General features: G+C 39.3%; 1 protein-coding gene and 1 long non-coding RNA gene across 4 annotated transcripts; one reads left to right on the forward strand and one right to left on the reverse strand.

Moving 5' to 3' along the window:
- Positions 1–1,774: 1,774 nt before the first annotated feature.
- BNIP2 (BCL2 interacting protein 2) lies at positions 1,775–17,952 on the reverse strand. 3 transcript variants are annotated; one of them, XM_068204196.1, is made up of 12 exons: positions 17,873–17,952; positions 13,856–13,993; positions 13,245–13,375; positions 12,483–12,550; positions 11,535–11,708; positions 9,536–9,712; positions 8,797–8,899; positions 8,549–8,680; positions 7,833–7,919; positions 7,615–7,713; positions 6,186–6,221; positions 1,775–4,271 (listed from the first exon to the last, which is right to left on the reverse strand). In XM_068204196.1, exons 3-12 carry the CDS (start codon positions 13,292–13,294, stop codon positions 4,223–4,225), a joined length of 975 nt encoding a protein of 324 aa, XP_068060297.1. In that variant the 5' UTR covers positions 13,295–13,375; positions 13,856–13,993; positions 17,873–17,952; the 3' UTR covers positions 1,775–4,222. The 3 variants fall into 3 exon arrangements, with proteins under 3 accessions (XP_068060297.1, XP_068060299.1, XP_068060298.1); XM_068204198.1 differs by lacking the exons at positions 6,186–6,221; positions 7,615–7,713; positions 17,873–17,952 and adding an exon at positions 15,848–15,871; XM_068204197.1 differs by lacking the exons at positions 6,186–6,221; positions 17,873–17,952.
- LOC137482051 (uncharacterized) lies at positions 14,501–15,815 on the forward strand. The gene is made up of 2 exons (XR_011003855.1): positions 14,501–14,674; positions 14,766–15,815. It is a non-coding gene; the product is annotated as an uncharacterized lncRNA (long non-coding RNA).
- Positions 17,953–23,143: the final 5,191 nt, after the last annotated feature.

A 23,143-nucleotide genomic window follows, 5' to 3' on the forward strand; every position in this document is an offset into this window, starting at 1 on the left:
GCAGAGCCACTGGTAAACCAAGCATCTGTCCTCCATGAATATTTATTTGTAATTATTAACCTGGAATTCAATCTTACCAAAATTAACTAGCAGTTGAGTAAGCTAGAGTAAGGAACATGGTAAGACAGGGACTTTTGGAAAGCACTCTGATAGCTTCTCTTCAGATCATTTTCAATACAAAAAAAAAAAAATCATGTAAATCAGAGTAATCTGGGCAGTTCAAATTGCAAAACTGAAAAAAAAAATCTAGTTGAGCAAAGAATGGCTTTAATTTCACTGATCTCAGTCATGCTTGAAAGGAATGATGAAAAAGTAACATGACTGCACCCTCCTCACAAATGCTCTTTTTTCCTGTTAGTTTAATATGGGTAATGAGATGTGATAAAAGAAACAGTGTAGTTCAACATAGAATTCTGAAGCTAGGAAAGCTGCAAGACGTCTTTCAGAATATGAATATTTAAATATTCCTTACATTTCAGAGTATTTCTCTGACTAAAAGAAGGTGTCCTTAAAAAGTATAATTAAAGCACTTGTTGCAAGTGTCTCTGACAAGGAGTCAGTGAAACAAATCCTCTTGAGAACGACCTGCATCCACAAGGACTGAGTAAGAATTTTGACTGCAAGATCTGTAAGGCTTCTGTGGTTACAAAAAGCTGGCAAGCTGTTATCCCTCTCCTCTCCATTCCTCATATGAGGTTTTTGAGGGAGACTGGAATGACTTGAGAATACAAGTCATTTCCAAAGATAACAGCTTTTGAGAAGACATGAATTTAAACCATCTTTCTAGATACTAAATACTGTATAAATCTGTAGGATACACTGACAAAAATTTTACACTGAAAGAAATTTGCTTTTAACCAGGAAACTTTCTACCTTGTGACAGATGTAGTTAATAAAGTGCCTATTCACAGCATAGTTAGGTGTTTTTTCAGTCAACTACAGACATTTCAGCAGACAGCATCTGTGAAGCTGACATGAGCAGGCACCTCCTGACCATGACACACTCGGAGGTCCTTCATAAAAGATTCCATTGCTACCACATGTAATCTGACCTTGAAGTATGACACAATTAACTGCTGAAACTGTTTTAAACTGTCACAGGAGCATTTCGGGTATGATGCAACAAAGTTGCTGAAACAGATACAGGCCCTGATATCCTCGTGGGCTGCAATTTGGAGTGTAACTGCTGTCTCAGTACAATGTTCCTCACAGCAACCGGGGCTGTTCTTCACTTGTTTACTGAGAGTAAAGGAAAAAATATGCCAAACTGTGTTGTAATGAACAAGGTTACATATTATTCTAACTAGTTCTGCCCTTTTTGGAATAGAAGTTCTTCAATCTGCTTCAGCACTAAATCTTTTCCCATTACCCTCCAACAGAAGATGGCTCTGCCACATTACACAGATCAAGAACACTCAAGCAAATCCAGAGTCTACTCAGATCAGTTTTTAATGACACTTTCTCCAGAATTTCTTTGCCACTTCTGAATTTACCCTGTTGCAGAAATCATTAGGAAATGTCACATTGAGAGGCCACTGGCCCAGACTTCTCTATTTCAGCTGTGCACAGCAATAATGAGATACGTAATGACTTATTACTACATATATAAATACATATAAACTAATGAGACCTCCAAATCAGAGGTAAATCAGTGACTCATGAATTTTTTTTCTTGACAGGGGTCACCAAATTCTAGCAAAATTACTCTTACTTTTAGAAGGAAGTGCCATTGAAAGGTGAATTCCCTCCAATACTGTATCTTATCACAAAGTGATTCAAGTTTTGAAATCATTTTTATTTAAGTATGACATTCCAACTTTTCAGGTTTTTAAATATTAAAATATATTACATTATATTATAGATTTCAAAAAAGTTAAGTTTGACAAAACATTATCCATACCTTTGGGACCACTTTGCTTTTTGTAAACATCCACCTCACCACTAAATGATGAGCTGCAGGAAGGCAGAGGGGAATAATTCTTTAGTACACTTCTTTCTCAAGCTGTGTATCTTTAGAGACAGAACAACTGCTGTGCTGTATACTCATCCACAACAACTTATACTAGAGAAATAAACCATTTATAAGCACATACACATTTCCAACAGAAATCATACTACTGCAGCATGAAACCGTAGAATCCTTGGCTACCAGGAAACACAAAACCAATCCCATCATTTGGTAAATGTGGCATATACAGAGGAACAGCTACTCCGTACTGCACTATGCACACAGGAAGCCACAAGACACAGAGAACTACAATCCCTCCACAAAGAATATAATTTTACTGAGACTAGTCCTTTTATCAGATAGGAAAAAATGGAAATGAGATAACCAGAATGCTTCCTGTTTAGCTTAGGACACATGCCAACCCAGTAAAAATCAGATTTGCATGGTTGTACAGACCACACCGTGAAAGTATCAGAAGTAAACAGGCTGCAAGTGCTCCACGTACTGACTTGAACTCTACATTAACCTGTGTCAACATCAAAACTAAAGCAGGAGATAAGACAGCCCCAAAGAAAGTGCATTTGTCTTCTGCTTTCAGAGCAAGATCCAAACCTGATGGAGTGGATGCAAGGTAACTTGCATTGGAATTATCTGCTGTGTGAATACATCCTGCCTATCAATCTCCATGAAAATCAGATACAGAAACTACTGCAACAAAAGGACTTACATCTTGAGATGAAAGTATCTGAACCGCAGACTTAAGTAAACCTCCAGAGAGATGAGCTGTTTTCCCTCACCTGACATCCATATGCTCTCAGAGTCTATGCAGGTATCACTGGAGACAGTGGATTAATTGTTACTTGGTAAGTCTTGACCAGGGAATATCTCACAACTGCTATCTATCAGTGTCATGTAATAATCTGGTTGAACATAACTTTTTTTTTTAATAAGGTAACTGAGTAACATTAAATATAGTTAAAAAGTGATATTTTTAGCATTAAGAATTGTGAGCACAATAAACACCAAAAGCAAAGATTTAATATACTTGCTACAACATATTCTATTGCTCAACTCCTGAACGAATTTATTTGCATACACCTGCCCTTACATGGAAAATGCAATGTTTATCAGAAGACATTACAAACTTTTACAATGTATCAACCAGTGCATTACTGTTGTCCCCGAAAACCTATACACACTAGTTGTGTCCAAGAAGACCTCTTGCAGACAGAGATTTACCACCATTGCGGGGAGTGAAAATACCCCAACCTTTAAAACACTTCCTAAAAGATAAATTAGTGCTGGTATCATGTGCCTAACAGCTTTAGAAATGGATGTTTCATCTACAAGAATGACACAGGTAGCATAAGACTTCTCATATTTCTGCCTAAAAATGGTATTGGGGCTAGAATACCTGTGTAGCTCCCAAGTTCTACTGAGCATGACCAGCGTTCCCACCAGAAACAGTCAAGATTCATCCACAAAGAACTGCAGTGAACTCATTTCCTACTGCTAGCTGAGACAGTCTTGACATACTGAAGCAGAACCTAAATTCACAACTTCAACTGAAAAAGGTCTGGCATCTTACTAGTCACAGTTCAGCTTTTGTGCCTTAGGCTTAAACCTCCTGGCCAACAAACTGCCACCCACAGAACTGCAGTTCTGCATCCTGAATTATGGACTGAAAGACACCAAAGGTGAAGCTCACTCTGGTGAGGTAAAGGAATGAGCTTGTGTAAGGTAAATGAACAAAAATAAGGATCTCTGTATTTGTGAAAGCCAAGTTAATGTGATTGTTAATATCCAAACAAGTTTTCATGACAACAAAGAAATGCACTTGACCATTTACAGCAAAACAGATTTATACAATAACAACGAGTAACTTATGGCCTTGTCTACCTGCAAATGAATTCCTTCAGCAGGTACACACAATATATTGTTCAGTCATAAAAATATATATATATATTATCTCTTTCCTTTAACATTTAGGTATATAAATATTTTACTGAAGAACATGCATCATTTAGATAAACAGTTGCAAGAACATCCTGTGAAAACATAGGGTTCTTTGCCATTTAGCAGTATAAAACGATTACATAAACAGCAATTAAAGTCAAGACAAACCAATACAGCAGTAAGCAGTTCATTGTGTGCTAGTCCAAAGCACCTTTTGCAACAGATTATATAATACATACACACAGAGAATGCACTGTAATGGAGCACAAACAGCATCGTTCCAGCTGCATATTCTTCAGTCTTCTTTGGACTCCAAACTTACTGTTCACTTTTCTGCTCTTGTTTCCCATTCAGCTCTTGGTCAACTCTGCTTAGCAAAGAAAGTAGTAAAATTAAACCGTGTTAACATAATTTGATAGCTCATATTATTAAGAAAATACTATTAACAGGAAAACACAAAGCTTTTATATGGGAAACGTTTTAGTAAATAAATATTAAATTAAGGGTTTTTTTTAATGTAGTCATGATGTTTGGGTTCGTTTCAATATCTATTTTCCTACCACCCCCTAGAAATTAATTAAAATTGTTAGGAAACCATTTAAGTAACTACAGCACTAGAAAGGAAGCATTTTAAAAGTGCAAGTGAAGTTTGACTACAGAAGAAAAAAGCATGGCCTGTGCTCATAGTAACAAATGCAAGCAGGAATACAGTATAGGTAACATGACAGTACTGGCAAGCACTACCACTCTGATGAATTCATAAGCACTGAATTACCTTCTTGGCTTAATTACTGTAACATTAGAGGTAACTGCACTAGTTGAATTAACAAAAGTGAAGAGGCTCCTTAACTACAATACTTTTTCTATTACCTTCTAAGACTCTTGCAATTACCCTGGAAAAATTCACCATCATGCTGATAAAAGTGGGTTTGATTTTGTACCTTATTTTTTAGTATCTGCCTTGGGACCAGCAAACAAAGTGCTGCTTTGCAGATACTAGGGGATGATTGGAAGCCCTGCACAAAATGTACTTTTCCTCTTTACAGTAAGAACAAGCTACAGTCTTGATAAAATCTTCTGGCAAATAAGTTGTGCATGGAAGTAAATTAATTTTAAAACCAACAGCAGTTCTAAAGTGAGAGACTATAACAATCTGTCTAACACACCTGTCCAGTTTCTCAAACTATCACCGGCCAGTTTTTCAAAATGACAGAAACAGTGACAGCTCCTTTGGGCCACAAATCCATAAAAAGGAGCTGCTTTCTACCTGATAGAAGCCTCAGTATCCAATTCCACCTGTGATCTCTAGACCTAAATTTCACTGAAGAACATATTACTTTTTACAAAAGTGATGATTATAGGTGAAATTATCAACAGGGACACTAAAAAGTGTTTGCTCTACTGGAGATTTTTTTAATTACCCCTTAATTGGAGTAATTCCTGAAGAACATTCAACACATCACTAGATTTACATGTGAGTTTCCAGAAATAATTTAAATTCCTTTTACTTCAATCTCAGTGTTCCTCTACCCAATTTAGACAATAAACCTTAACAGTTAGGCACACAAAGGAAAAATAATTTTAAAAACTCCAAAGTTAGTAGCAAAATCTTTCAGTCTATTTGTTAGTGAGTGAAAAAATAACATAACCATTCAAAAATTTATCAGCTGTGGAATAGCTTGAATAGTTAGTCCAGGAGACTGGAAATAACAAAGTGGAAATCCAGTATTTATTAGGAAGGAACGTAGGCACTGCAAATACAAACAGCACTAAAATACTAATTTAGATTACATCTATGCAAGTTAATAACTAAAAAGGTAGCAAATACCAAAAATACAAGATTCAACATTAGAACTTCTTACAGAGTTGCATGTCTGCTAATGCATAGCTACAGCTTAGCACCTAAATACAGCTCATTTCCAGAGATCAATTCCTGTTAGAAACAATGACATTTGCTTTAATGGGTTCATACAGAAGCACTGCTTTTGCCTCTTAAAGACTTCCAAGCTGAGAACCCATGTATTCCCTTAAAAGTGGGCATCTCACATAAAAGTGTAATAGAAACTATTTGCTAATAGCTGTCTGAACACCCAGAGTGAGTTCTTCCAGATTCCATACTGCTGCAAGTACAGTATAGTTGCTGCCATGCATAAACACTTGGGCAATAGTGCATGTTTATATTTACAAATGCTTATTCCTTTATGCAAGCCAATCAACTGGGAGTTAGTTGCAGTGCAAATTGTCTTATCTAGATGCAACCCTAATCAAAAGATGAATATACCTTTTCTGTTTCTTTCTAAACTTTTCTTCTTCATACCTTGGTGAGGAAAAGTTTTGTTTCAGTAAATATAACATATGAAGGCCAAAATCAACAGAAGCTGCAAACCAGTATTAGTGTCAATAAAATTTGCAGAAACTTACCAAATTTTGAAACTGATATAATTAAGAAAAAAAACCACACTGTACTTCCAACCTTTATTAGCATTAAAAAAACCCATTAAGATTTAGTTACTATGACATAACAAATGAATTCAATATGACCTCTTGCACAGAGTTAGCATTCATCACTAGAATTTAAAGTCTGTGTCCATAACAGTTTGAATCCAGATATAATCCTCCACAGAAATCTGAGAATTAACTCTTTAAGTTAACCCTGTCCAGACTTTGCAGAACAGTTAAAGGTTCATCAATACAGAGAGAAATCTTTTAAAACTCAGAATGACAGTCTGAATATTCATAACACGCCCATAAAACCCCACTCAAAAAAATTCTAAAGACAGCACAAGGCTGCCTCAGCTTTGTCATGTGTTTCACTCCCAGCCCATGAAAACTGTTTTTCTGTCTTACAGAGTTAAACTGTGGAACTGACAGCAGCTAGATGTCTACTGAAATAACCAGCCATCTGCAGGGCACGAGGCTTTGTCCAGCATGGGTGTGCCCTCATGGCACTGGGCCGCCTTCCCCCAGTTTGTCTCGCCTATTACAATGCAGACAAGACAGGTTTGGTGTGCCATACCCTCTAACAGGCTGTCATCAGGATTGTTAAGTGTTTTCATTTGGTTTTCTTAAGACCCAAGTTTATGGTTTCTACTCTATTACTGCATTCACAAATGCTTTTGACAAAAGGATCATCATCTTATTTTACAGCAGAAATGTGCTGATGTTAAAATGGCTATTTTTATCTGGACAGGAAGGAAAAAAAATTACACTGACGCTGTCTTCATTTCTTTACCAAAGTAGTTTAGAACTGTTGTGGGTAGGAATTCAGCATTTTCCCATCACTTTTCTTCAAATGAAAACCCAATCCAAGTGATACTTCAGCACTTAAGCTGTTCCACATTTTAATTAAAATGCTTTAGAAGACATTATAAATAACTTCAGTATCAACATGCCTACAATGTCTCACTCACAAGCCAGTTTAATTACACACTAAGGTGCAGAACAACTGGAATGAGACCTTCTCTAGAAGGCTTAATTTACACACCACAACTTAGTAATTGCACAAAGCTCCACTCTGAAAATGACCACACATTTCCATTCCAAACTGCCTTTAGCAATGAGGTCACACATGGACATTCCTCCTACGGAGAGCAGTAATCTCATTTAAGTCATTATGTGCCAAGTGTTACATTCAACCCAAACAATGATTACAACATCTACCAGTCCTAAACCATGATCAATGTAGAAGATGTTGGAATAATAAAACATACTGTTTTATGCATTCTGGGATGCCAACGTATTCCATGGGGATGAGTTCAGCTAGTTCTGCCAGGGTAAAGACATACCTAATTTTTTGGCTGAATTTTGAGCTGTGGAAGAACAAATGCAGGGTACAGTTACAAGTCTAAACATTTTTCACTAGGTCAATATTAAAACAGTCTTTTGACAGTTGTCAGAATTATTTATGAAAAAGCTTCCAGAGTATTACCTAATAAAAGGTTTTGTGATGGCCAGGAGAGTTCTGATGAACCAAGAAGGATGAACTATGATTAAAGATTTCAGATTTTTCCTTAACCTGAAGGATTTAAACAATGGATAATTACTAGAACAAAAAGGCAGCATGACCAGGGGTTTTGGATTATGTAAGAAGTATGTTTTTAGAAGCACAACTGTCACAAACACAGTATTCTGACATCCCATTATTAGAAGTCAACCTCCATGAGAGGAAAAAATACTACACAACTGTAAAGTAAAAACTAAAGATTCAGTATCAATTTGACAAGGAAATACCACTCCAAGGAGAAGCTCCTTTAAATCATTTTACAGAACTAATGATGAAGTGGTTGACAAAGGACCTCCCTTATTAACCTTATGTTAATACATTAAGTTGTAAGGATGTTCTACAGGATAACAATATTCAGTACTCTAAGAGTACTATTTTCACTATAAAACACCCTGAGAACAACAGCAACAAAAAGCATACACAAAACCCCCAACCAACCAAAAAAATCCACCACACAACACTACCCAGGCATGTTTGTAGCATCATCCCACCTCTTCCTAGCTTAGGACGAGGTTTTTCAACACACCAGTTTCCTTCATCAAATCTTAACCAGAAGAGACCTCATTAAACAGCAGTTTTTCCTAAATATGTCTATCTCTGAGCATGTGAATATTGTAAGAAAATATTGCAGAGGTTCTTACCTTCTATCAATTTGCTGGTAACATTTCCTAAGCCAGCCTAAACTTGGCATTTTTCTCCGTGTTGTTGCACCATTCAGGTAAACTATCATATAGTTCTCTGCTACTAACAGCTCTAAAGTGCCAATTACATACCTGGAGAGACAGCAAAGAAAATTTAAGATGAAGATTATGGATACTGAAGTTAATTCCTAGTAGTGCTCAAATATATTACCAATAACAAAAACTCAGAAAGGCAGATGATGACTTACTTAAACAGATTGTCCATTAGGTATCTGTAGTTGGGCTGGCTGCTCTCCGGCATGAAGCAAACAGCAAACACAACAATGGCATTTAACCCATCACCATAATAACCTAAAAAGAAATAAGCAGCAGTAGTGACAAAGGTGACAATACACTGACTACATTTACACAAAGTCAAGCACATTCAGTAAGCTTTTTCCTTATTTACCTTAGAGAGATGTACACACATCCATATGGACACATTAATACAGTTACAGAAAACATCAAGGTATCTTTTTCAAGTTTGTCTACTTCTAAAGCAACAGCTGAAGCTGATGTCAAACACTCTATGACCAACGTTTCAGTGTAGAAGATCAGTATATTTAATAATATCTTATGTTCTTCATCAACTTTTCTTCCAACCCAAACTTTACAGACTACTGGAAAGAATCATGAATTGATTTCTGCCTTAGCAGATCGATAGTTAATGTTTTCAATAATCTAGAAACCAAAAAATTTGGTAGCAGTGACACTGTAGAATAGAGTAAATATATTTTATTACATAGGTGCATTTTAGTACATGTGACCATGTGTACATTTTGGAACTTTAGTTTAATAGAGAAAAAAATATTTTATCAACCATGTCTTAACACTGCAACAAATTAATTACCGTAAGTCTTTATGCCCAAAGCTCTTCCTCTGCCTCCCCATCTCAGCTTAAAGAAATAGTTGCTCAACAGTTCCCCAGAGCACATCACCAATCCTTACCACCGTGACTGATAACTTTTTTGTACGGTTCAATTGCCTTCATGTCCACCCTATGGTCCTGTTCTCCGATCCGAAACATTCGCCAGCGGCGACCATCATCCTTCTCCTCTGCCACTGTGTACTCAGCCAGTGAGCCTTTCCTAATCACATCAGTAGTTTTTGGTTTTGGAAGATCGTCTGCCAAAATGAGAACATGTTGAAGACCCATTATGAATACCATGCATAGTGACAATCAGCTACAACACAAGTTAACCACTTTGCTATCTAATCTATTTTGGTATTCTCCAGCCAGTCAGACACACCAGCTGATGTCACTGATATTTTATTAACATACTCATGTTGGCAGTTATCTATTGACTTTAATTTTCTCTATTACAAGTATGTGAAAATTTTCCATTCATGGAGAAGCCTAATTAATTGTAGGCTTTCAGAACACAGACCTCAATGAATTTGACCAAAATAGACAAAGTGGTTAACTCCAATGAGAATTACAGAGGTTGATCACAGATTTACATGAAGCATGATTTAAAACATTGAGGTACCTTGCAAGCAGACATGCAGACAAATCTATTGTAAATTAAATCTAATTCACGTGTGCAATCAAAATATATGAAATTTGTGCTGAGAGGAATCTGTAAGACAATTTGCTCCAATGAAATTATGATTCTTGACTTTGTTGCATGGACCTTACCCAAAGCGAGAAAAACCTACTGCAAGTTAGTTGTCTGTTCCCGAAACAAAGCTGTTAATTGAAACTATCCTTCCAGGAAAATGAAGGCAGCAGCATTAAAGGAAGAAAAGACAGAAACCCTTTTCAGCCACTTTTAAAAACAAGATACAAACATCCGGAACATTTCCTTTGCATCACTGCAAAAGTAACCCTAAATACCAATTCTTCTTCATTTAAACAGTGAAAATCCTTTTACAAATTTAAACACACAGTCTCTGTTAAGAAAGGTTCCACTGCAATATGCCTTTAGCTATTTAAAAAACAAAACCACCCCCTTAATCTAAAGAGTGTTTCTTTCTCCACAAGTAGTGTTTCAAACATAACAGTGAAAAGAGAACTTCCTGTTTATTCAGGAATTTAAATTATTTTATGTAAGAATGAGAATATAATAATTGAGTTTACATATTTACTTATTAGAGACATTCCTAAACCATGAAGTTTACAGATGTTGGAGACTCCAACAATTTGCCCAACACAACTGTTCTTGGCTTCCATAAAGAGGGCCTTAAGACATCATTAAACTCCAAGTTTAAAATTTGTGCTTTAAGTGCTACACAAAACCTTCATCTCAAAAAAAAAAGTGTTAGAATATCAAGGTTTTGCCTGTAAGATATATCTCCTATTAATGTCTTAAAACTGAGATCATTACTAGTGTGGCTATAGCTACTTTAAGTTCCTATGAAGTAATTTCAGAATTCCTTGATGTGAAATAGAGGCTCTTCTACTGCCTCTAGTCAGTCTGGGAATATGCATACTCTAAGGCCACTGAGCTTTTGTCATTCTCACCCCAGGAAGATTTGAGATCAGGTATTACTTAGTATTTTTAAAAATACTATTCAGTCCTCCTTAAATTGCAATTCAGCAATTTCTGAGTAGCTAATCTATATGCCTTTGTTTGGCTCCTTCCATTTAAAACTCATTTCTAACATGTGTAAAATACCTTGGGTACTTCTTTCTGTTGGGTGATTCTTAAAAACTTACTGCAATAGAGAATTTTCCATAACTTCAAGTCTTCTAGAAGCATATGTAGATGATCTTCACCTAAGTTTACCTGCAGTTACAGCTAGTAACTGTTTGCCTGTTTAATAATCAGATGAGGTCTGATTTGCTCTTTAAAAAGTCACTGCATCTATTTCTAATTCCTAATCTAATCACTCCCTTTGTATTTCTCCTCTTGTACTATTGAATCATAGCTATTTCTTACTAGAGAAACAGTCGACCTGCACTTAAATATTTTAGAGTACCAGACAAAAGAACTAAAATACTCACCTTCCCATTCAAATTCATTGCTGTTTTCTGAAGCAGTATCTAAATCATCCAAATCAATCTCTCCACTCTCATCCAAGTCATCGGACAAAACAGATTCTCCACTGGGATCCAAAGTTAAGCTAGTATCTGGAGCTATTAGTTTCTTCCTCAGTTTGGTTCCATTACCCTCTGTATCTACAGAAAGCAAATAATTTATTTTCAAAGCTAAAGCAAGTTTAGATAAGCATATTATCAAGACAGAAGAGCTCAGTCCTTTCTCATAATGCATTATAAATCATTGCCCATAATTTAAACAAGGTCTCTTTGGAGTAGGACTTTAATAGGGGATGGAAAGAACAGCAGGTAAAAGTTCTCAAGTTACCCATTGCACACACAGAGTCTGAGCAGGGTGGCAGACACTACTACTCCTGCCTGCTGCATCCAAGTGTCCCAGGAGCTGCCCAGATATTACACTGAATAAATCTTGCAAATAATACAACAGATTCATGTCCCTAGCACTTGCTTAGTGTTTGTTAGGCTTCAGTGACATCATAACCATCTTTGATAAAATAGAAAATAATATACAAGCTTAAAAAAAAAAAAGACTGACAGACAACAGTGAGGACATAAAATTAACAAATCTGTTCTGTGGATACACAGAATGCTTCAAGGTACAAGGCAAATACTGGCATGATTTAGACAGGAGTTGAAAGCAAGGAATAAAATCAGATTACCAATCCAGCACTAGAAATGCTTCAAGTAAAGCAGATGGACAAAATAAAAAAAAATTTAAATGTAAAAACCTCCAAAACTCCAACCAATGAAAAAAAAAACCCACACCAAAAAAACACCCAACAAAACCTAAAACCTCCAAAACAAAACACGCAAAAAATCCCCCCAAACCAAGGAGCTTTAAAGCAGCCATTTAAGTAGGAAGCAGTCAGCTGGACTGGAGTGGAATGCTCCTACCAGCTCCACTTTCTGTTCCAGCTGCAGCCAATGCATCAGACTCAACAGGATCATCCTCTGGCAGGGGCCTGGGACACAAAGAAATTATTGTTACAAATCTGCTTTGACCTTTTTTTAATGCCATATATTAAGACTTACACGTTACTACAAATTTAGTACTGAATTAACTTTACTTAGAGCCTAAGTTCAAGCTTTCAGTTGACAAACACCAAGGCAGCAGAAAATTCCTTTACAGCATTCAAGTGACCATCCCATCCTATGACAAATACCAAAACACTGGCTACTACCAGTGTGTCGTCCTTAGGAAAACTTGTCATATTCTTGCTTGACAAAATTTGACTTGAAATAAATTACACAAGCAGTTTTGTCATGTTATCTTAGAATGCATCTAAAGCTGATTTAATTTTTTGTAGGCCCAAGCATCAGTAGCAGCATTAACTTTTAAAGACTTTCCTCAGAAATTTTGCTTCATGAAATATTTGGGCCATGAGGCACTGGGAGTAATATGCAAACAATGTAGTTACAAAATATTATCACAGGAAATAAAAAAAGCCAAGCTTACAAATCTTCATTTCAGAAACACTGGAAATGTCAACAGTGGCAATCCTGAAGAAATATGCCACAAAACCTTTCCAAAACTGCTATGTTGATGGAAATCACTTCAAGATTATTACTGAGTATTAGTTCACCAGGAAGACCAAGAGATAGCTTATTGCTGATGTTATGTGTTTGATCCAAATTATTTCTAAAATAATTCAAAACCTTGGAAAATCTTCATCTTGCCACTCTTCCTTAAACTCAACCCCTTCCATTCTCCAGCTCACTTCAATAGCTAACAGAGACTCCTGATCAGGCAGAACCTCTGGTCTTCAGCACAATGGGCTAAAGAGGAGCTGCAGGAACATAACAGAAGGTGTTAGTTCAATACTGTGGTAATTCCCATACTTGCAACACATCCTTTAACTTATCATCAAGTTGAGGTATGATGCAGAATAAAAACAAAAAAAATACAGGGAAAAGTTTTTTGCTTGTTTCCATTTTACTTTTTTTTTTCCCATACAAAACTCCTTGTGGAATGGTTTACCATACAATAATTTAGGTTGGAAGGCATTTAAAGCAGTCAAGGAGGATCAACACCTCAGTTAAAATTAAGGCCTTGAGCAATTTGTTCTATCATTTATGATTACACCAGTTCACTCCAAATGTAAGAAACCTGGAGTGTCTCTAGATTCTATAGGAGATAATTAATAAGTGTATATTTTGAGAAAAAGTCCAGATGGTCAGATCTCAACTACAAGCCATTTAAAAAGAAAAAAAAAAAACCTCTAACAACACACTTAAACTATTTAAGACAGTGTTCTAGGAGAACTCACCCTTTGATGTGCAAGTAAAGCTGTAGTTTTTCAGGCTCACCCATCACGAGCAACGAGGAATCCCCAATAACAGAACATGGTAAACCATTCCGCTGACATAGAAGTCCAAATCAGGTGAAGCTCTTGGCTGTGTTGGTTCTAAAGATTGGCAGAAACAGGTAAACTCATCAATGAAGATATTAAAAAAACCAACACCCATCAAAACAAGAAACCATGGTATTTTGCGAAGAACCGATCAACACAGAACAAAGTAAGTACAAAGTTTGAATTCAATCAATACTGCTTATTAACCCAGAGATATTTTTTTAAATGGCTGAAAACCAAATTACACTTACTGTTCTGTAGAACCAGCTTTCCTTTCATGACAAATCAAATTTTTTCTTCTCCTGACCTGATTTTAAAATGTCCTGCAATGCTTAAAGCTACGCTATGCAAGTTAATTAGTAAAGAAAAATTAAGTGATCTTTTTGTAAAACTGCAGTACTACAAATTAAGCACTAATGATCTCAATTTAAGCCTGTTTTACTGACATTTCCCTGCCTCCCTACCCAGAAAATTTAAATAAAACTTCTAGAATGTAGGAACCTAGTTCCTCTGAAGGGCCAAACTCTCCTTGTTTGAGACATTCAGCACCTGCACCTCTCAGCTGTTGTTCTGCAGCAGTGTGAAGCCATTGCCCCAGCCAGTGGCCTCCCAGCTCTCCCTGTTTGTCCTGACTAAAGCACTGCTTGGAAACAAGTCCTAGCTCTCACCAAGCTGATGATGTTCTCAGCATACAAGGTGTGGATACTCCTGGCCACCAACCTGCTGGCTGCAACAGTGCGCTTTAAATATTTGCTCAGAGGGAAGATCACATTTGGATCGGCAGTAACAGTGAATGTGTGCAGAGCTCTCTATGTGCTTGTTTCAGGACACTGAGATGAAGCCCAAGGAGTTTCCCCAGGGGCCCTCAGCAGTCAGGAGAAGGCAGTAGTGGAAGAAGGCTGCTGGTTCCAGCAGCATGGGACAAACAGCTGATGCAAATATGCAGGTGACTATAAACCTGAAAGAAAATCTTAACTCATAACTTAACTGTTAAAGGACAAAAAACTGGCAGTCAAAACACCCAAATATCACCCCCCTCCAAGCCTGTCACTCTGCTGGTGGCTGTAAGATGCTCCCCTTGAGCTCACCTGCACTGCATTCCCTATACAGTTCTCAGACAGTTGAAAGCAGGGCTTTGCTCCAAGACTTGAACAGTTTTCTTCCCATGCTTCTGAAGAATACCAAACACCAAGTAACACCTATTAATTTCAAATGGACAGCCTTTCAGTGCAGAAGCATTTCTACCTGCACTTACTTCATCACACTGGGACAAACCTGTTGTACTAAGACAAGAGTTTAAAAGCTACTGGTGCTGTTACCTAAGCTTAAGGTGCTTTTATGGAACACTCCTCACACTACTTGCAGAATTCTCATCAGCAGTTTCTCCTGAAGGTAGATTATAAAGCAATCATTTGCTAAGTACCAGGTAGGACACCTGAAAGCAACTTACAAGGCAAGATTGGAGTGAAACTTCAGAGAAGCCCAAATTTAGGTTTTCAGCATCCTACTTAACACACAGACTAAGTAGCTGGTTTGGATGTTTTGGCTTCAAGTCTCACCTATAAAAGCACTGTCATTTGTCAACTAGATGAATGAGAAATCAAGAAGGAAGGGTAATCTTTTCAAGAAAGTTAGAAAAGTGATGGCTTCAGAGCTATTTTACATCAACTGATATAAATGCTTACTAGCAGGCAAAAAAAAAAATCTACTTCTGCTTATGCAAACTAAAGCTAAGTTTAGAATAGTCTTTCTACCCCTGCTGTGGCACTGCTGACATGTTTTTAAAATGCCAAAGCTGTTTTAATTCAGCTGTAAATCTTAAAATCTAAAAATGTAACTTGGAAAATGTAAATTTTAATAATGCAAGTATTTATCAGTCATGTAGGAAAAAAAGCAAATAATTTGTACCTGATCCTAGCACTCTTCATGGCCAGTTCAAAAAGGTTTGGTTCCTAAGAACAGCAAGCCTGATCTTATCCTCCATTGCTCATTACTTTCTATTTTCCATAAAGAAATTGAAGATGGAGAGTTATCTAAAGGTCAGAAACTTCAACACATCAAAGAATATCTGGATGCAGGGCTGCCAGGAGGTTCTGCTCTCCTCCTGGAGCCACTGGACTTTAGTACTGTACAATGCCTTCTATATTTTTAAGTATCTCAACAGGCAAGTTATGGTATTACAAAAAAGTATTACATCACTCAAAACCACTGCTCTTTCACTACAGCTAATGAACAAATTTCCATTCCAGAAGAGCAGGTTAAACCTAATTAAGTTTGCATCTGAAGAATGTCACTGCTTGCACCAGAGGTCAAACAACAGTGTTTTCATCCTTTTTCCCTAGAAGAATAGATAATTTTCAAAGTTCTCTCATTAATACCAAGCTGTCTTAGCTGGTTCTGGCATATCAAGTACAACAGTGTTAAGAAGCCTGTTAAAAATTGCCATTTATAAAAATGTACAGTACAGCTAAACAGAGACTTGGGTCTGTCCCAAATACCTAAAAAACAGGGGTGGCAGCAGGGGTGGGACAGAAGAACAACAGAAAGCATGTAATCATTTTATTCATGAAGTTAAAGGCTGCTTACAAAAATTATTATTTAGGTTTTCATCTCTGAGTTCTCAGGGAAGCACACAAATAATTACAAGCCAGACACTTCCATGGTCACATCTGCCTATCCAATACAAACACCTATATTTAGTACTTGATCAGCACCCCTGCATCTAAAATAGAATAAATACAAAGTTTAACTTTGCAGGACAATTACAATGTCAAGCATTTTTACTGAACTATGTACCTGACAGGCAAAGAACAGAAAACTGCTTCCATCTCAAAAAGTCAAAATCAACTTCAAAACAAGGTTAGCCTACGTTTCCCTCCTTACATTTCACTTCACTGTGTCAACAGAAACATTAAGTGAGTGTCAAGTTAATTCCAGGCATTAAAGCTAAACTTGACTGAGTGTCAAGTTAATTTCAGGCATTAAAGAGGTGCTTTTAAGAGTAATTTTCACATCTGATTTTACAGCAAGCCTAAAGCAAGGAAAAAACACCTTCTGGTACACAAACCCACAGGATGCAGCTCACTGCAATTTCTAAATGTTTCTATAATTCCAGTGGCTTTTAGAACGTGGCCAGATTAGCCATAAATCCAGGACAAGTTTCCCAAACCTGAAGATGGACCTCCAGACTTTACCACTTGCAAGTTTGCAAAATGGGACGATGCAAAGATACAGTTAATAACAGATCAATTGTCTCATTTTATTCCCTTCTCTCAGCATCAAAGCACAGAGAAATCAGTCAGCTAAAAGAGAAAGCTTCTGAAAACTCTTGCGTTCCTCCCGAGGATACTACTTTAAACTCCACATCCAGAGCAACAGAAGGGTCTGTATTTCTGCGCCACTCAAACTTATTGTTCCCAAAACAATCCCGAGGAATTTATACCCTGCCCAAATACCCAGGACTTAAACATGCATACAAGTCAACCAGAAATAATCAACCATTATTTAGTGCATTGCATTAGCAGCAGGAAATCAGGAGGAACTAAGACAAAAGGCCCTAAAAAGCAACTCTGACTTCCGCGCCACCACGGCTCTGCACTGCGCCTTCGCTACGCCCGCAGCGGAACAGCCGCGCCGTGCGAAATCCTGAGCGGACAGGGCAGGGGATCTTCCCCTCGGAGATTTACGTGTTCACAGCCCTGCCCTCTGCGGCGGCAGCGGCGCAGGAGAGCGGCGGGCGCGGCCGAGGAGCCGCCCGGCCGCGGGGTCCCTGCTCACCGCCGCCCCGGCCAGGCCAGGCCCGAGCGCTGAATCCGCCGCCCCCTGCGCACCTGCGGTCGGGACGCGGCCCCGCGTCGCCCCGCGCCCGCCCCGCGCAGCCGGGCCGCGGCTCGCGGCTCCGGGCCCGGCGCTGCCGCCCCTCCGCGGCCGTACCTGGCGGGAGCGGGGCCGGGCCGCGCTCGGGGCCGGGCCGCGCTCGGGGCCGCGCTGCGCTGCGCGCCCACGCTCACCCGGAACCGCATCCGCCGCCCGCGTCACGTGACTGCCCGGGCCGCGCGGGGCGCCGACGCTCGCGCGCATGCGTGAAGAGCGCGGGGCGGGGCGCGCGCCGCCGTGAGGGCGGGCGGGGCCGCAGAACGGCCGCCGTGAGGGCGGGGCCGCGCGGAGCGCCGAGAGCCGCTCCCGGCCGCCGTTGGGCGTCACCGCGTGCCCGACAGCGTTGTCCCGGAGCTCCTGGAGCTCTGTCAGCCTTGGTGCCGGGAGCACTGCCTGGGGCAGCCTGCTCCGAGCACGACCACCCTCCGGGTGAAGGCCCTTTCCTGATGCCCTGCCCCAGCCGTTCCTCGGGCCCTGTCCCTGGCACAGAGCAGAGACCTGTGCCTGCCCCTCGCGAGCAAGCTGCAGCCCGAGTGAGCTCGCCCGTCAGCCTCCTCCGGGCTGAACGGGCCGAGGGCTGTGGCTGACGGACGGCGCCGGCCGACGGGCGCTGCCGCCGCCCGGGAGCGCGGCGGGGCCGGGCCGTGCACCGGGCAGCCCTCGGCTGGAGGTGACTAACGCCAGTGAGCCGCTGTCCCTGCACTCGGTACCGCCCTCCCCCGCGGCCCGTGCCGCTTGTCGCAGGACTGACCCGAGAGCTCGAATGCTGGGTCGCGCCCCGCGGGACGCGGGATGGAAGAAGTCAAATCGTGCGTGCCCGGCTGGAGTGCCGTGCCGAGGAGCCCAGGAAGGTGTAAGATGAGTGTCAAAAACACGAGGGGAACCTCCTGCATGAGGGAAAAGAGCACAGGTAATGTCAGCACTAGCATAGCGGTAGCCGAAGTACCGAGGGAAACCTCAGAATCGCCACATCATTGCAGCTACAATTTCACCTGTGTAAATACAGCATCAAAAATACAGACCTTTATCACAGTAATATCATGGAAAGGTAGATAAACCTAATTTTTTATCTCTTTCACGTGCCAAATTGTAATGGTACTATGTTTAGAACTAGAATTAAAGTTTTGGCTAAGGTTTAAAACTTTCCACTAACACATAATATACAGACAGCTACTGACTTGATCGCAGCTGATCTACTGACCAATAGACACAACAACAGCAGCAAAGTTTGTTTTATTGTAGGGTACTAAATGAACTTTGAGTGAATGTGACTGATATGCAGAAGTGTGGAAGGAATTAAAAAGGGATATAAGGGTGCAAAAAATGCATGGAGGAAAACATGAGAAAGAAAAATACCACCGAAGAAAAAGCAAGCAGCACCAACCAGCAAATTAAAAAAATAAACAGGGGGAAAAGCACAATTATGACGATACATTAATTAGAATTTTGAAAATATATTAATAAAGAACTAGGATCATGCACAGCAGATGGCCTGAGGATTGTATACATTATCATATAAATGTTACAAATGTAAAGGTAGAGCTAGCTTAAGTATAAAGAAATCAGGTTTTAAGAAAAATTGTCATATTAAATACTTTCAATACTTTTTAAAATGTGCTTCAGTTGCTGATAAAGTGAAAAGTGTATTCAAAATGCAGAAATATTATCTGCAGGACTCTGATGCCGAACTCAGGGTCACAGTGGTCAGAAAGTTGTGCAATTTCCCATCTCTTACACGGGGTGGCACAAGATAGCTGCAAATCCATCAAGTGCTCAAATTGAACCGAGAAAATAAGCAAACAAAAGGTCAGAGCCAATGACTGGGGAATGTTGAATAATCATATTTTTAAACATCAGATAATTGCAAATATAAGCAGTTTCTGACATGAAAGCATTACCAAAGAGAACAGTCTTGAAGGAATAATGCTCTGTTGTATGCATGGGGAAAATCAACTGTTACACAATTTTGGGGTCTGACATAATTGTCAATTAACTTTTAAATAGAAATTAGTAATCAAAAGTAGTGGAATACAAAACATTCCCCTTCTTTACAGTCCTTTCACGTTTTACATATTAGAAAAATATTTTCTAGTAATCTAAAAAAACCCCATCAACTAGATGGGAAATGTCTCCCTTTCAAGTTTGTTCAAGCAACGGCTCAGAAATGTTGGAACTTGAAAACATTAATTTGAAAGTCTATCCCAGTGGGGGTGGATGTGGAGATTGCATTTGTACAGAATTCCTCCTTGCAATTTTCCCTATACAGGAAATCCATATACTTTAGTGTGGATTTTTTTTTGTAACTTTATTTTGCCCTTTTTTGATGGGAAGGTTTTTGGGTTGTAGTTTACTTTGCTTTTGTAGTCCATAAAAATAATGTGGCACCTGCCTTGGACAACAGTGATATGATTTTTCAAGATCAGCATGTCACAGAGTAGCAGCTTTCAGATACGTGGATAAGAGGTAGGTGGTATATAACATTCTGCTTCACTTCTGATATTTCTATCATCTCCTCTTTAAAGCCATTCTGTTGCACTCAGTTGTCCCACTGCAGTGATAATTGAGTTGCTCAGTCTTTGCATACCATGAGGTAAGTTACTGATCTGAAAGTGACCCTCACACAGTCTGTGCCCCTGTGTTCTCTCTTCCCCAGCTTCCTGACCTACTTCAGGTACAGCTCACGATGCTGTAGTGGATTAGTTCTTAAGCAGACTTTCACTTCACATCTCCTAACACACCCCTCTGGTGTTTTGTCTTTTTCTGTCTGTGGACAAATGCACGGTTGCTGAAAAGAAGCCAAGTTCTAAGTCAGGTCTACATGAATAACTTGTGTTTGGAATTCAGCTGCAGAAGTACAAAATGTGCATCCTTCTAAGAGTCAAACAAAATCCCACACCTTTGCTGTTTCAAGGACATAGCTATTACCTACATACAATCTACTGATGCCCTCTGTGTATGATTTTCAGGGAGTTTTAGATATGTTTCTCTATCAGAGAGCATCACAGTGTGTTGGCTACAAAACAGCCATGCTGGTATCAGAGGAAGTAAGAGCCAGCTTGCTACCCACGGGAAACTTCCTGTCTGTGTTTGGAGGGGAGGGGATGTATAATGATTGTTTTGTTTCCAGAATTTGTTAATGTTTTTCACTAGTCTTTCAATAAGATTTCTGTATTGCAAGTGAAAAGTACTAAATACATGACTATTCATACCCTATTTGCTAACTTCTATGCTCTCAAGAAAAGTGAATATTAATCCTGAATCTCATTTTGGCTGAAAATTGGGGAACCTACTAATTGTGGGAATAATGCATAAAAATAAAAGCAATAGATCTCTTGCATCTCCTTCCAGGTAGGTACCACTAGATAATTCCAGTACAGCAGTAGCATTGCAGACCAATATGTGGTTGTATACCGTTAATTCAGCATTCCTAAATTTGTACTGGGAAGTGTGCCTGTCTCAGAAAAGGGAAATAGATACAGATAACTTTTGTTTTCTGAGGTTATTTTCTGCATATTTATTTTTGACATGCTAAACATTCTTACCTTCCTGTGCCTTATAAAAAAATGTCCAATCTTTGCCATTTTCAGTATTCATGTCTACAATAATGCTGTGTTAATATTATAATTTTTATCATACTGTGGTTTAAATCCAGTGTCAATTGTGGATGACTCATACCAGGAAAATATTTATGCATAATCAAAAAATCTGCAGCTTCCTTGATATGAAACAATTGAGTTCTCAGTTTGTGTTTCTGCGTACTCTGATGGTCAGGCTGCATTCCTACCTGCATGCAAGATGCATTCAGTTCAACTCACTTCCAACAGCTCCTGGAAAAAAACACAAAACACATGAAATGCCCTGTTACATGGACAGAAGATATCTTTCCTGGTTGAGCTTGAGGGGAAAACTGGGTACAATTATATATTCTTTTAATTATTCATGACTTGGGTCTGAAGTGAATGTGTATACATTTTTCACTTATTCACTTTATAAAATTCAAAACTAAGCCCAGGAGCAGTTTTATTCTTGGCAGCATGACAAGTTTCCTTTTCTCAACGAACCAGTCAAAGGAATTGTTCCTCAGAGAGTTTGTCATTCTCACATATCCCAGAGAGGCAGGAGGGAAGCTGGCATTCATTACGCCCCTAGTCACACATGTGTGTGTGCTCTCTCTCCTTCTCCCTCTCTGCTGTGACAACAAGCCCATCTCAGAGGACTGTGTTTATCTCTAGCATGTGGTTTCATTTGTGTAGCTGATTTGCAGTTCATTAATTTAGAAAGCATTGCTCAGTTCTGGGAAGGACGATGCATCCATCCAGATTCTGCTTACTCCCCCCTCTACCTCTGATGCAGCTCAGTTCAGAGAGAGGGAATTTGTGCTGTTTTGCAGAGCAACTACAGCTAAAGCAGCTCAGAAGCCAAAAGCTGATGTAAACACACACCAGGAAATTGTTTTGATCTGGCCTATCAGGCTGCTGGCAATGCACAGCGCTTCCTTGGGAGACATGCAAATTTATGGGACACAACTTGACATGATTAAGGCAATGCATACAGAATAGGTAATTGCCCTTTGGCAAGAGAATGATGTCAAGAGCCAATGATTCTTTACATTCTTGGCAGTGCAGGTAGGATCAAGAAATTAGTGATTTCTTGGAGATGCATTATAGTTTAGGTGTTGGGTTGGGTATTTTTTAAACTATGTTTTCCCAACTTTTATATGGTATCACTACTAATTGTTTGTCTTGCTGGAGGACCTAAGAATAATAGTAAATTTGTAGCCTTCAAAATCTAAATCTGTATCTGCTGATATTATGACAGCTTATGATAGCTGTTGAGTTTGGAGACAACAGCAACAGAGGAGTGAAAATAATGCCACAGGGAAGCATCAACTTCTGCTGCTCAGTTACAGCAGTGGGGTTCTTCACTTTGAAATTTAATTACCAGAGATACTGACACTCCTTGTTGGCAGACATGTGCTCAGAACTCATCCAACATGCCTGAGTGGAATCTGATTCAGCTTGGGTCAGGGTTAATGAGAAATTACTGATCACTACCTGGGAATTTGGGGGTAAGAATGACTGAACTTAAGGTGAAAGACTCCATATCCTATTACTACTCCCCTGAGTCTGCCTAGCAAATAGCTAACTGTAATGTCTTAATTAACCATGTGCTAGAATCAGGCTTATTCTCCCTTGCAAGCTGTACACATTGCTGATCACATTAAATAGGCACACAGAGCACAAGGGAAGCAGGCTGGGGCAGTTGTGTTTCCCACTGTACCGTAGAGCAAGGCAAGTCCAGTGGCACTGGGAAGATGTTGGAATGACA

The sequence above is a fragment of the Anomalospiza imberbis genome, chromosome 13, assembly GCF_031753505.1.
Source record: "Anomalospiza imberbis isolate Cuckoo-Finch-1a 21T00152 chromosome 13, ASM3175350v1, whole genome shotgun sequence".
NCBI classification, from domain to species: Eukaryota; Metazoa; Chordata; class Aves; order Passeriformes; family Viduidae; genus Anomalospiza; species Anomalospiza imberbis.

What these genes read in the sequence shown, in the direction of transcription:
- BNIP2 (XM_068204196.1), bottom strand. Translation starts at nt 13,294, where the DNA reads ATGGAAGGGGTTGAGTTTAAGGAAGAGTGGCAAGATGAAGATTTTCCA. An exon ending in CAAGATGAAGATTTTCCAAG is followed by an intron (nt 12,551 to 13,244) that starts GTTTTGAATTAT and finishes TTTGTGTCCCAG; the next exon opens with GCCCCTGCCAGAGGATGATC. An exon ending in CAATGAATTTGAATGGGAAG is followed by an intron (nt 9,713 to 11,534) that starts GTGAGTATTTTA and finishes TCATTTTGGCAG; the next exon opens with ACGATCTTCCAAAACCAAAA.